Here is a 13997-nt window from a genome sequence, read left to right as displayed (position 1 = left end):
TCAAACTTTCTTGAAATTCAAGAACACTGAAGCAACATCTATTCCAGATGACTGGTTTGTTTTACTCTTTTTTTCCTGGTTTTGGGATAGCATCAAATTGTTGTGAGTCTTCATTAAATTCTGTCTAAGCGATTAAGTTCCTTCACTATGGGAGTAGTACAGAAGTACCCTTTATTGGACCATCTGTGCTCTCTCTGAAGCGTATGCCTCAAAAGATAATCCAAAAATGAATGCTTTTCTATAAAATCATACACGATTATAAATGGGTGATTGAAGAAAGAAGACTTCACCAACATGATAAAACCTATTTTAAAATTGGCATATTAATTTAAATAAGCGTAATCTAAACCAGGCGCTTAGTTGGGAACCACAAACCTAGTCATTTATATTGCTTGATGAGCTGGTGCTGTTGATTGGGCAGAACTGGACTTACATTCATGGACTCCACAATAAAACATCCAAGGGGATAAACTATAGGAATTTCCAATGTGCATTCAGAAAGAATTTTTTTTTTCTTTCCCCTTTGCATAGCCATGTCTTGTGTCTCTTTGAACTTCCTCGTCAGGATAGCATGTCAAAGAATTAATTTAACATCATAGCAATCTGCATTTCCGCTCTTATTTACTTACCAATCACACATCTTTGACAGAGGTTTTATGAAAAAGGAAAACCTTTTCATGTGCTATCCAAACCATCAATTTTACTTTCTTTTTACTTTTTTTTGGTCTAACTGCTTTAGCTATCTACCAGAAAGGTGATTGTACTATTCATTCAGGGTGAAAGTGTTCCAATGGAAGATAATGAGTAAGACTTAGCCAAATTTTCTCAATATTCTAATGATTTCAGAGGTGGGGAAGAGTTTTAAGTTCAAGTCCCTGGTCTGCATCAAGTGGAGTTAGTGGTGAGCAGTGCTTGGTTGGTTTTCATTATTATTTTCACTACCCCCCTCCCCGCCCCCCCAAAAAAAAAACCAAAACAAAAAACAACAACAACAAAAACCCCCAAAACAACAGAAAAGAAAAACAACAGAAAAAACAACAAAAAACCACATAAGCAAAAAAACCCCCAACAACCCCCCCAGAAACAGTCTAAGAAAAGCAAAAACTTCCACTTGAAAATACATAAATGAAAAAGCATTTGCAAAGGTTTATTTTCACCCTGACAGAATGCAAAACTTAAGGAATCTTACAAATGGGGAACCCATCCAATCTAGTTATACCAGGAGCTCTTACTTGTAACATATGTATTGTGGAACACAGTGGTCTAAATTCTGCTTTGAGTCACTTCTGTATGGTCTAATTTCCCTCTTCTTCAAATGATAAATCATCCTTTTTAGGTTTCAACCACTTATTGGAAGTATGACTGGACACTTCAAGGTAAAGATTCTGCATAGTATATAGTTACAGCTCTTGCCTCATTCAAACAAAACACCTCCAGGATTTTTTTTTCCCCACTATTTCTATGCATACTACTGGACTTGGACACATGGATTTACTATATACCTATGTTTCTGTAACAAAAGTCTCCAAAAGTAGTAAAAATGACTGTCTGTGTAGCATTTTTGGTCAGCAAATTTATCTATAATCTAGGTTAATTTACAAGTAATCTCAAAAAATCACATTCTCTTGTGGATTTTTTTATTCTTTTTGCTGAAATACACTTTCAATACCAGTAGTTTCCTGTTCACTAAGAACAAGAAGCCAGAAACAGTACTGAGAAACTGAGCTCTCCCATCCCAAAGAGCTCTTCCCCAATAGTAGTAGGGAGGAAAATAAAGGTCAGAATTTGAAACCATGACCCAGAATTCCAGAGGATAGAGATAATCTCTAGCTTTATAAAATTTACAATCTATATTTATGATTAAATAAAACAGGAACCATGGGAAAGTATGGTTCTGGGAATAGAAGAGGAAACAATGTACTTAGAGTAAATTTCAAAGAAAATGGTCAGGATGAGTGGTAGCCATAGCTCTCAACTGTTCCACTTGCGTCCAAACATCTCATAAACCACCATCAGCTTCTTAGTTCCCTTTATTTGACAAAGACTATAGAAAAGCTAACAGAAAGGCAGTCTCCAATGCCACCTACCAGCTACCAGTGTCCTGAATATCCACCAACCAGACTTGCTGTCTCATCCACAGATATCCCACAGTCCCAGTCCAATCCCATTCTCCTAGATAATATGTGATGTTTGTTATTAATCATCACCTGTTCCTGTCCTAGCCCAGGAGGGAGCAGACTGATCATAAGTGCTTTGAAACACTTCAGGTGCCCTCTCTCAGACTCATCTCATGGTCTTTTTATGGACAACTCAGGATTTGCATGGGCTGTCAGTGTTGACTTTTCTCACACAAAGTACTTACGCATTTTTATGATTTATTGCTATGGAGAAGACTGTTCAATGAAGAATAAATGCACTGTGACTATAAAAGTTTTCTGGCAGAAGGTAAAGAAACCCAACAGAAAGATATTCTGAGGTACTTAGAAGCAGTTTAGTATATATTTTTCACAATACAGAACTTCTGTGCCTCAACACTACAATTACAGCAGCTGTTAGTGTCATGAACTGAAACGAAAGCACTTTAGTTAAGATTAGCTTTTCGTTTTCTTCCAAACATGAAATGGCTGAATTACAAAAATTTCCATATTTTATTTTTCAGTACATCTATGCTAACTCAAATGTCCCCTTCTGCTCCTTCACAAATTGGTCTAGAGGAACCGTGGTTTCAAATACCGTATTATAAATGAAAAAAAAAAAAAAAAAATCCACCAATTTTGATGCTTTTAAAACACTTGGGCTAAAAAACAAATTGCTGAATAAATAAACGGGTTCTTCGGATATTGTGCACTTGTTAAGCAGAAATCTAGGCAACTGCTTATATCGCTATTCAAGAAGTGTGAAGCTATCTTTAAATATATAGATATCTTATTTAAATCACGGGGAATGTGCATGCATTGAAGTTAACTTCTGCTTGACTACCATGCTGCATTAAGGCCTCAAGTAAGAAATGCAATTTTTAAGTATTTTAAGGGGGTTTTTTAATTAAAAAAATTAATTCAAGAATTTTAAGTATATATATATATAAATATATAAATTTTGAGATAGAGACAAATCATTCAGTAGCCTTTTTTATTCCAGCCATCAAGATAGATGTCTACTGCACTTGTTCAGCATAGCACTGAGCAGTAAATAAATTCTTACTTACATGTAAGCTGAAACGAAGGGGTCCTTCTTGCTTATAGCAAAGGCAGCTGAACCGCTCACTGATTGAAATGAGGAGGAGGTCGGGCACAGACTGGGCATTGTAAATAACTTTCTTTTAGCTCAATTCCAAATGGAATCCACCCACAAGTCAGATGAAAAACAGGTATGTGACCATGTACATACAATTTAACATCTGTGTGCTTGCTGTTAAATTAAGTAACCCTATTTTTATAGTGCAGCATTTTCAATCTATGAATTGTGCAAAACATATTCAGTGCTTAAGATGCTCCTAAAGTCTAAGACTATCTCACAAAATGTAGAAATGTTATTCCTTTGTGATGTCCAGCTCTGATATAAGCCATAAGAGTCTCAGTGTTGATCTGGCTAAAAATATCAGGGTTTACTTGCACTTTGAATAGTTTTGCCAGGCATCTCTTGGGAATTAATATCTCTTTTATCATTTCCAGAACTTCCTGTTTAGAGGTTTCTGAACTAGGACTGCAGAGGGAATAGTCATGATTTAAGGTTGTCAGCACAAGTGCCACATGGAATTTGGAAATCTAGAGAATTTTAGCAATGAAACCTGATGAGTGTAAAGGTTAACAAAACATTCTGTAGGTGTTGGGTTTTTTTTTTTGTTAAAAAAAGGTGGATTAATTTTTATTTTTCATTATTAAAAAATATTCTTGCTTTAACTGATCCTTCCTTAACTAGTTTTAAACACAGCTGCTGTGGCTGTCACACATATACCGTACATTTGTTCACCTGTTTTTATAAACTTTGTTTATACTGATCTTGAGGGCAAACTAGTGAGAATTCTAGGTGCCAATATTAGGAGAAAAAGAACTGTAGAGTAAGAGCCCTGTTGCCTTTACAATGGTAATTAACAGCATCTAAGCCTTTCCTACAAGAGACTCCCCTTAAAATATTTGCCTGCCCCTTGTTTCAGCAGCACGAAAAATATCCCTGAAGGTCAACAGAGTGAGAGGCAGGGTCACTATTCTCCCTGTACTCTGCTGAGGACAAAAATCCCAGCTCCTAGCTTTCAGGCTGTCCTGCAGTATTAGCAAAAATGGAAAAGAGTCTCATGTACATAGACCATGAAATGTGTACAGTTATCTCAGTTATCTGATACGTTTTTATATACTTTATAAATTTTGAAGCTAATATTCCATATTTTTATATTACTGGACCAAAAAACTTTTGTGTATTGGAGTTCGTACGCTACTGAACATAGTGTCCAGCAAAAGGCAGAATATTGTATTACAGTTCATATTTTCCTTATGTGCCTAAAACTCATGAGATTGTTTTTATTCATATATTGATGAGGGTAAGATTTTTCCAGTTAAAGTAATAATGAAATCTTATAAAGGGTTTGGTAACAATGGAAAATTTTCACTGTGATTGCTCTAATAAACCTATGCCAACAGCTCCCTCTATGTACCATAGAAAGGATGCTAGTAAATGCATTGCCTGGAATATGTACTTCTCTTCCAGAGAAGGATATTTTTGAGGAAAAATATACATCTTTGTGTCATTTAATCTATCTACATTAACAATTAAGAAAGTTTCAATAAAAAGCATCAATTGGTGTTACCTGCATAATTATGGTGATGCATTTTCCTGTTCAAAATTTCCTTGATTATTTACCATGCAACTCTGATTCATTCAATTCCCTTCTTAATCCCATTTGACATACATATATTATTGCAATGCAGATACTTCTTTGAGTACACAAAATGGAACAATGCAATAAAAGGAAGGTAACTAATGTTATCTGTGCAAAGCTGGGAAATGGAAGATGAGGGAGCATGGAGGATTATCTCTAATGAGAGCTGTACATTTGCTTGGAAAAGAGTGATACATTATTAAAAGAGCATCACTGTTAACTGCGGAGGGCACTATTGAAGAAACCAAGAGGTTTTGTTCCTCCTTCAAACTTGTTGCTTCTTTTCTGTCTGACAGCAGATGGGTGCCCTCATCTCCCTGTCTTGCTTCCCTTCCTCCCTTCTCTGTTTAACTAATGAAATGTTAAGGTGGGTTTGATCTGTCATTGTGGGCTGAAACACGTCCATCACCATGGGCTGTGTCTGTTAAACACAATTTAACTGGTTACTGTGTATCAGATCAACTGAGATAATCTCTGCACAAGCCTGTAAAAATCATGAAAAATGAGATATTTTTTTTGGACCTATTTCATAGCAGGTTATATAGGGTTATGTTAACCTGCATTTTCCATAGGCTGAAGTATGCTTACAGTCCCTGGCACTCAGCTGACACACAGGCAAGCTGTTAAACTGCAGGCATTTAACTGGGACTCTAACCATGGGTGGTGCCTGCACAAATTTGTCTTGATAGATGCTTTTTGCTACCAGCTTCCTAAAAGGAGCAGCAGAATTAGTGAGTGCTCTTAGACCTGAATTCAGATCAATTCCACTAAGTACTTTTTACTTAATTAACAGAAAGTGATCTGCTTGCAAATCGGGGAGAAAATAAATGAAACTGCACACATGGAAAACAAGCAACACTTTTTTTATTTTTTCTTTTTCTTTTCCTTTTACTCTTTTTTTTGGGTTTGTTTTTTTTTTTTTTTTAATCCATAGATTACAGTTAGCTATTAGGCATTGGCCATGTCTGCTTGCCAAAGAATTTATCAAGTACATTAAGGAGTCAGAACATGACATAATCACCATGTGGAAGTTTATTTGGCAGAGTGAGTCAGAAGTACACAGCATTATTATTCTGCTGAAGTTTAAAATTATACCTCATTTTGTGGGAAGGAAGGCAAGGCAAGGCAAGGCAAGGCAAATTAGCTTCATTCTGGATATTTTGAAATTATTCTGAAATTATGATTTAGAAATTTCATATGGGATTCAACTAGTAATATATGTACATGACTGTGTTCACATACAAGCACAGAAAGCTCCTCAACATGCATGTACTTGGACAGATGGAAAAGGAAATGAGCCAAAGCTCAGGAAGCCTTTCAGGACTGCTGTTCCCACTTTTGCTGTTTCCTTCCTATGTGGTTTTACTTTTCTCTGATCCATAAATAAAGTGGTATCAGAGATGTCCCTTTCAGGTAATCCCCTTCTTTCCTCCCAAAAAGATGCAGTATACAAAGCTGTTACTCTCTTTAATAATGTCTTTTAATTTAATGGCACCTGTATGCTACCATGGAAAACATCTTTCTTTTTTTCTTTTTTTCCCCTTCTAGCACTGTATTAATATATCCATTTGCCTCAGAAAATTTGCAGTTGAATCAGTAGAGTGAAAGATGAAACAAATTGTTCAAGTCCCAGGGACTTGGGGTCCAAAGCACCACAGCACAGCACTGTCAGCTGCCCTTTCGCTGGGCGTTTTCACTGCAGCCAAACTTTGGTCCTCCAGAGACCTCCATCCCATCCATCCTGCCCACACCTTTGATTCAGGTGTTTTTTGTAATCCCTTGCTGGCTCCTATTCTCTTGAAACCAGTGCCCCATGTGTCACCAGCTCCTCCATAATGCCATCTGTGTGGTTTCTTCCAGACCACTAATGCAAAGCACTTGGATAGCCCCCTGTTTACTTGCTTCAGAGCTGCACTTAAGGGTCCCACCGCCTGAAACACTGCAATCAAGCTGACAACACAACCAATCAAGGTCTGACCTGCAGCCGTTTCCTAGGAAACTCAAGCCACTGCCACAGAAACAGATTGTACACAGTGGAAGGAAACACATATTTTGGGTGAAGGGGAAAAAAAATAAAAGAAAGAAAAAAAGATGCATTTCAGATTTTTTTCCAGTACTTCTGAGTTATTACAAGGCACTTCTAAAATAATAGTAATGAAAAATGCTCCTGTTAAGAAAGATTGAGTGATGATGGTCATGTAAATACTTAAAGGCAGGCAGAGAGCCTCCGAGAAAGACCATGAACCAAGGCTGCTTGCGTGCTTGTTCCTGCTTTGCTGCTGAGTCACTTCATAACCATTGCCAAGTCATTGCAAAAAGATTTCCAAGCCATTAAGTCTGTAGTTCCAATGAACAATAAATTCAGATTGAAACAGGTTGAGTACCTGAAGAAGAAAACTTGGAAGAAAGCAACAAGATTATCATGACCACATTGCAAACCCTGAGAAAATTATCAACAGGCAAGGACACCTCTCCTACCTGAAGGAACAACATCATCACATTTTACACGGATGAGTCTGCTTAGCAGGTGTATTTATCATTTAGAAAACTTTAGGTATTATTTCTCCTTGGTAGAAAAATTTATTATATGCTGTGATTTATAACTTGTAGATCAAGTAAACTTATATTTACTTGTGAATCGATATATAACTGATTGAACACAGGGTGGATAAAGGAGCAATGGCATTTCATGTAAAATGGCTGATGGGTGTAACAAAAGTTGTGTGTTGCAAACTGGGACCTCTCAGTTTTAATAAGATTACCAGAATGGAATGAGGAAAAGGTCCCAGGACGTTTTACTCCAAAGTCTAGACAATGAACATGGTGTGAGAGACTTCTAGATTACCATTACTGTCCTAAGTAAAGATCCTTACTTCCAGGATGTGATTAATTTCACCGTAGACTCCAAATGCATTGTGCTCTAAGAACAGGTCTTTCTTTCCACAGATCATGGAGGGATCCCAGAGTGACTAGCTCAGGGGTGGATGTCTAACTCTAGCTCTCCACATTTTGTTAGTCAAATTCTGCCCACCAATGACTGTGGGAAAGTGGAGGCTGGAAGAAGGCTGTCAACAACAAGGAGTAAATAAAAAGTTCTTTCAGACAAGTTTTGGGGAATTTGGGAGAAGAACTTTGGGAGAAAGGCGAGGCAGTTAGGTTGGTGGAATGAAAGGACTGTCGTTCTGCTCCACGAACAACTACCAGGAAGGACATAGGAACCTGAAGGTTTTCTGACTTTTGGTTGTGACTATGAGGAAGGAATCTCAGGAGGGCGGGAAGGGAAGCTGAGGACTTCCTTCTGTGGTTTCACGTTGAGTCTTTGAAGAATTTAGCTTCACTGTGTGAAGCCTGGATAACTCATGGAACCCTACCCATAAGCCTGTGCAACAGATATGTCACAATTAATTGAACATGAGTCAATGAAGAGGCAGTCAGGCATTGGAGGCAAAACTGACCTCAGCAGATAGTATTCAGGCCAGTCAGTATTCAGAAAACATCACAGTTCTGAAAGGGGATAGAAATGATTGTTTTCCCAAGAGAGCAGTACTGTTCTTCCTACCATGAGTTCTCCTTAAGTTCAGTTCTCTGCCCAGCACTTTCTGTTTTCAAAGCCCTCTTCTACCTTGTGCTGTGGCTATTAGTGCATTATGTGGCAATTAATAAGAACTGTGAATCAAAGTTTCCAGCCATGATGAGATAACAGATCAATTAACAGGAAAAGAGGTTTTGGGGTAGAAAAGTGAAAGGATTCTCAGTCAGGCTGCTCACACTCTAATGCTAATAAGCTAGTCTGAACAGAAATAACCCTGAGTTTTTCATAGGATCCTTCCTAAGCCTTTGAATGTGCCAGTTACATTTTACAGTGGCCATGAGATACATCAAATGGGTCTAGGGAAATAAGATTGACCTTGAGTTTTTAGCCATCCACTCACATATATGTTGTGTGTCTTTACCCAAAGCCTTCAAAGCTCCTGCCACCCTTCCTTTAGCCATAGATTACCCTCAGTCTCCAAGCCTGCTTTCCTTCTTTTATTTGTTATTTTTCCCAAGTACCCTCACTCTTTTTGACACAATGCTGTGCCTTCATTTTTATTTCTGGTGCCAGACGTACACCATCGTACATTGCTCTGTCTCAAATGGGAGACTTCATGCTGTGGAACTTATGCAATGAAAACTCATTATTCTCTTTACACAGAGCATAAAATGACAGAATATAATCTCTCTATGCCCATAATTTGAAGTCAAGCATGCTGTTCAGACAGAACCAAAGGCAATGTGTGTGTGGTCCCTAGTGGCTGAGGAATAAGGAGGAATTCAACTGCATTGTAATTAGTGTAATCAACAAACTATGGATTCTTTTTTAAATCAAGAGACAGATGCAAGGTTTTTTTTATGGACTGGAAAAACAGACCAAATTCCAGTTGTGCAAAATTTTATAATATCCATTTAAGCTTGGCTCTTTACATGCTGTTCAGCAGCATTTTCTTATTTTGCATATAACATTTCTACTAAATGATTTATAATGTCCATTGCCTTTCCTCTGCCTAGGCAACTATAATATTCACTCTCTGGTTATCATTGAGAAGCTAATAATTAAAAGTTAGGTGTTAGATGCTTGCTGTCAGTTTAGCAGCACCGTCAATATGTCTTGTAGGACCCAGGACTGCTAAGACTGCTTCTGGCTGGTCTGGTTGGGAAGAACTACAGCACGAGCTGGAACAGACTTGTATTTTACTAGGCATCCTAAGGGACTTCACTGATGGTGCTGTCTTGTTTGCCATCTTCCTGGCATACAAGGATACATTTAAGAAGGTGCTCTGAACGTCCAGTGATTCCTGACACTTCCAACACCCTGCAAGACCTGTAAGAAGAGCTTGTTTTTAGACAGTAGTTATTAGTTTGTGTCTGAAGGGGAAGAGAGACCTAGAGTTCATTTTCGTGTCTGGAAAACTAAAGCTCAGGTTCAATTTCCTTTGTCCCAAGATTTCTCCCATGAATACTTACAGGATGTCTAAACCCAATGATATTGCTTTGTACCACGTGATTCAGGTGGACGTATTTATCACCCAAACTTTGTAGACTTCAACACTAAGCAGACACCTTAGTCCTGGTTATTTTCAAGGTCTCTGGGCTACAGACCTGTCACACTGTACCTGAATGGCATTTGGGCATTGGGCCATGTGATTTGTCAGCTCCTCAATAGCATTACAACAAACAGGAAAATAGCAAACTTAGGCTGATAGAGTGGGAGGGGGGTGGGGGTGGGGGTGGGAAAGGGGCATGTGAGGGTTGTGTGGGGTGTCCCAGAAAATGAGCAGTGATTATAGCTGCTTCGTTTTTAAAGGCAGAGATTAAAAACAGAGATCGGGCTTCCATCATCTTTTTCTTTTAATATTGCATTCTGAGCATGAAAATACTCTGTGCCTCTGCTTAGAAAGGAATGCAAAACTGAGGGGCCAGAGAAGATAAAAAAAAGAGCAGATCTCTGTGTACTAATTAAGATATTTATCTGGGAGGAAAAATGCTGATTTTTTTCATGCCTTTTGATAATCAATCTGTAGAGCCACTGGATGAAAATGGAAACAGCTTGGGAGTGGGCATTTCAAACCACGACTCCCCGTTTCTATCTGACTATAACACAAAGTCATGCTGCTCCTTTGCCCCTCTGCCACATCTTGTTTTCCTCTCCTCAACAGACTTGCAGACTTAAGAGGAGGAGTAAGGAGTGATCTCAGCTAGCTCATTCATTTGGTGATCTATCAAATGTAAAAGTACTTGGGGAATATGAGCTCCTGCCTCTTTTGGGAACAGTATTTTAACCAGGAGACATATTAATATATAAAAGATAGACAAGACTAAGTCTTTTTTTCTCCAGCTACATTGTAAGAAACATCTATTCCAGATTGAATTCCAAGTTCATGGAGAGTTTTCTCTAGTGATCTGACTGAGATGCTTCTGCTGCACATAATGCTGAAGTTCATTTTTGTATTTGTATGAATATTTGTATTAACTGGCTCTGTTTAGCTCCTTATTGGATATCATCTGTCTGAGGTGTGTGGCTCTTACCCAGCATTAAACAACGGAGTCAAGTGTGTAATTTTGATCTTGGATTCTATTTTTTAATCTGGACCCCTTCAAGTTATCAGTATAGATTGCATACTTTGTTGGACCTACCCCTTCATTTGTTAGGTGCTGTGAACTGTAAAGCAGGGATAATTGACATTTCCAAACCTGCAGAAAACTATGAAGACAGTAATATTAAAGAGAAGAAACCACTTAGAGTCTGAGGTGACAAATAGGACTGCATGAAATGTAATTTTTTTTCTGTCCTGTTAAAATACTGGAGAATTCAAAAGGGTGTCTGCTCTGCACTGAAATGAAAACAGGGGAGAGATCTGTCTCACATCAGTCAGGTCCAAGCACTCACCAGGCTTTAACTCTACTGTTAAACCCATAATATGAGCCAGTCAGAGAGAGATTTTGTACTTTGTTCACCCCCACAAATGCCCTGGTCATGCATATTAACTACTCCAGAACAAGTCTCTTTCCCATCTACTGTAGGCCTGTAATATATCTCCCATCGAGATTTCTTTCAACACTTCTGAAAGAAGCTGGGCTGTGCACAGAAATTTATTAATGAATAGTCACTTCACTGAACAACTTCCCAGTGAACTGTAGGGATGGGAGCCTGTCTGAAGGTTTTTGCATTCATAAGGGTATTTCTACTTTGAGAAATGTTTCTCTTTCATGTGTAGGGTGTATTTTCTAGAATTCCTTTTATCCCAGAAACCAGAACTAACTTTCTTAAGAGTTCCCAGCAGATCTAGCAACATAGGCATTTACTGAAATGAAGACAAAGCCTGTCTTTAATTTCAGCTTTCTCATTAGCTCTGTCTTTCTTGGAAAGATACCTCAACTGGGCAAATGAAACATAGTTAAGAATTATTTATCTTTTACAAAATTCAGCCTCCAAGTATGTTTAGAAAGATAAACAGGAAGAGATTGTGTCAAATTCACAGAAAAAGACAAGTAACAACACTCATTATACCACCAACTCATTTCACTCTGACACCAGTGCTCTACCCACTGGACACGCTATCTTTTCTTAAAAAACATTGATTGAATACAGTGTGAGTTTTTGTTTGCTGGAATGCATTGCTTAGAATTGTTCCCAGGATATTTACTATTATGTCCTTACCCATTCTTTGGCTGTTTTGCTGTTTCCCTAGTTGATAAACCTGTTATTCCCCTGTGCTTAATCCTCCTCTCGACTCCAATGCTTGCTTGTATGGGGGTGTTATCACCACTGATTGACTGGTCATGTCTTTTATTCCCTTTCTGTTTGTGTGGGTAGGGGGTTAAAACACTGAAAAGAAGGATTAGATGCAGGTTTACAGTTAGTTACTCAGCACTTAGACGACTGAGGTCATGGTAATTAGACATTGGCAAGTTCCATGTAATGCCATTGCATGGTTATCTTAGCAATTTAAAATCCAAATGGGTTCTTTGCACCCTGTAGTTGTTGCCAACGTTTTATTTTTTAATTTTTTTTTTCTTTTCTCCTCTTTGAGTTCACTGAGTTAAAAATCTCTTTTCCTTCTTGGAAACAAAGTTTGTGCTGATCTCTGTCTACAACTGATTGTGTCCTGGTTGCTACAAAATTCCTCTTCTGGTTTGTTTAATCATAGGTTTATTTCTTTTTCTTCTTTCCATCATAAATTCTTATGTACGGCATCTGACCTGCTTGAAAGAAAATCGTCACGTTACCTGCAAACTGGCTTGACTACCTTTGACATGAGATGACTGTCATATTGATTTTCAGGAACAGTTATTCACGCAGAAACCTTAATAGCCTAGCACCTGTATATCTATCGAACTCTTGGTAGCACTTGCTTCTGTGCATACGCTTGGGTCAATGAACAAACTGCTGCTGTCGATTGTATCCATTTGGCCATCATCTCTAGGGAATAAAGAGGAATCACAGCTACAGAACCAAAGGTTAGGAAAATTCATTAAAAAAATAATGAATCCCTCTGTTCCTAAGCACCAGTCTGGCAAAAATATTTAATTACTTGCTGGTCTTTAGTCATATCATCTTAGTGAGGTATGTGTTTATGAACTTGTGGTAGATAGGAATCAAATACAGCTTAAATTCAGCATTTAAGATTATTTTTTTAAAAAAACCCAAACTTTCCAGATTAGATTTTTGAAATTATTGTGATAACACTGATGCAGAAAGATTGCAGCCATTTTAAGTATAGCTATCTAATAATTTCGGTTTTCTTTTATAAAGGGACATTTCCGATTTATATCTAGCAGGGAGTTATAAATGCTTCTTAATCGGTTGGAATAGGATACCTGTGCACATAAATTTGCCTAAGTGCACAGCTACTGGGTACATCTTTCTGGCTACACCTAAGCATTTTTAAGACAAGAGCATTTTTATTGTGAAATTGCCTAGGAGATACTGCCAAGGTTTACAGCTCCACTCATTTGTTTATCTCTACTAAATAACATCTCAATGAAGATCTGGAAAGGTGAGCCCAGCAAACTTTGGCAACACTTTATAAAAGTCTCCCCAGGAGACTCCTGCCCCCTTGCCACCCTCCTCTTTTATGTGTCTGGGTCTTTGCACAATGTTAATGAGCATCTTTGTCAACCCATAGTTATTTGCAATCTGTATCTCCACTACATGACATTTACAGAAAATCAGAATAAAAAGAAAGAGAACAGAAGCAATTGAAAAGGCCAGTACCACCATTTAGTCAAACGTAGCTTACCAGTAAGTGTGGTGTGCAGGTGCTTCATGAAAGGTGTCAGTGTTTTCACTCAAGATAGAAACACCAGATCTTTTCCTGCTGATGTTCCTCAACTTAATACACTGTACACTGTTGGTTGACTGTCTCAGGAAAGTGCTGGTGGATATATCTGTGTGGAGCTGAAGGACATCAAAGTGAATGTCATAATACATGACTGAAATGTCTAAATATTTTTTTAAAGGTATTAAGATCTGAAAGGTTCTTGTGATCATCTAGGCTGGGTTTAAGTTTTTGGTTTACCTTTTTTCCCCCTAGAATGAAGTTTTCCTTATTAGTTTTCTCAGAGACAGTGAGTTATGACATAA

The 13997-nt window shown here is 38.0% G+C and overlaps 1 protein-coding gene across 3 annotated transcripts in view; it reads right to left on the bottom strand.

Moving 5' to 3' along the window:
- Positions 1 to 13997, bottom strand: part of LOC308065748 (uncharacterized protein) — a 172084-nt gene that overhangs the window by 145758 nt on the left and 12329 nt on the right. Inside the window, exons 2-3 of one of the 3 annotated variants that reach the window (XR_013928906.1) lie at positions 12718 to 13811; positions 1 to 12613 (exon numbers count right to left, since the gene is read on the bottom strand). The exon at positions 1 to 12613 is cut by the window's left edge and continues 49887 nt beyond it. Coding sequence is in view for 1 of the 3 variants with exons in the window: in XM_080392053.1 (XP_080248179.1) it covers positions 13654 to 13811 (158 nt within the window). In the remaining 2 variants the exon portion in view is untranslated. Of the gene's footprint in view, positions 13812 to 13997 lie in introns of all 3 variants that reach the window. The other 2 variants (XR_013928907.1, XM_080392053.1) reach the window with 2 other exon arrangements.

Source organism: Falco punctatus, assembly GCF_963210335.1.
Source record: "Falco punctatus genome assembly, chromosome: 6".
Classification (NCBI taxonomy): Eukaryota; Metazoa; Chordata; class Aves; order Falconiformes; family Falconidae; genus Falco; species Falco punctatus.
Note: the sequence above shows the minus strand (reverse complement) of the source record. Positions and strands in the feature narration are given on the sequence as shown.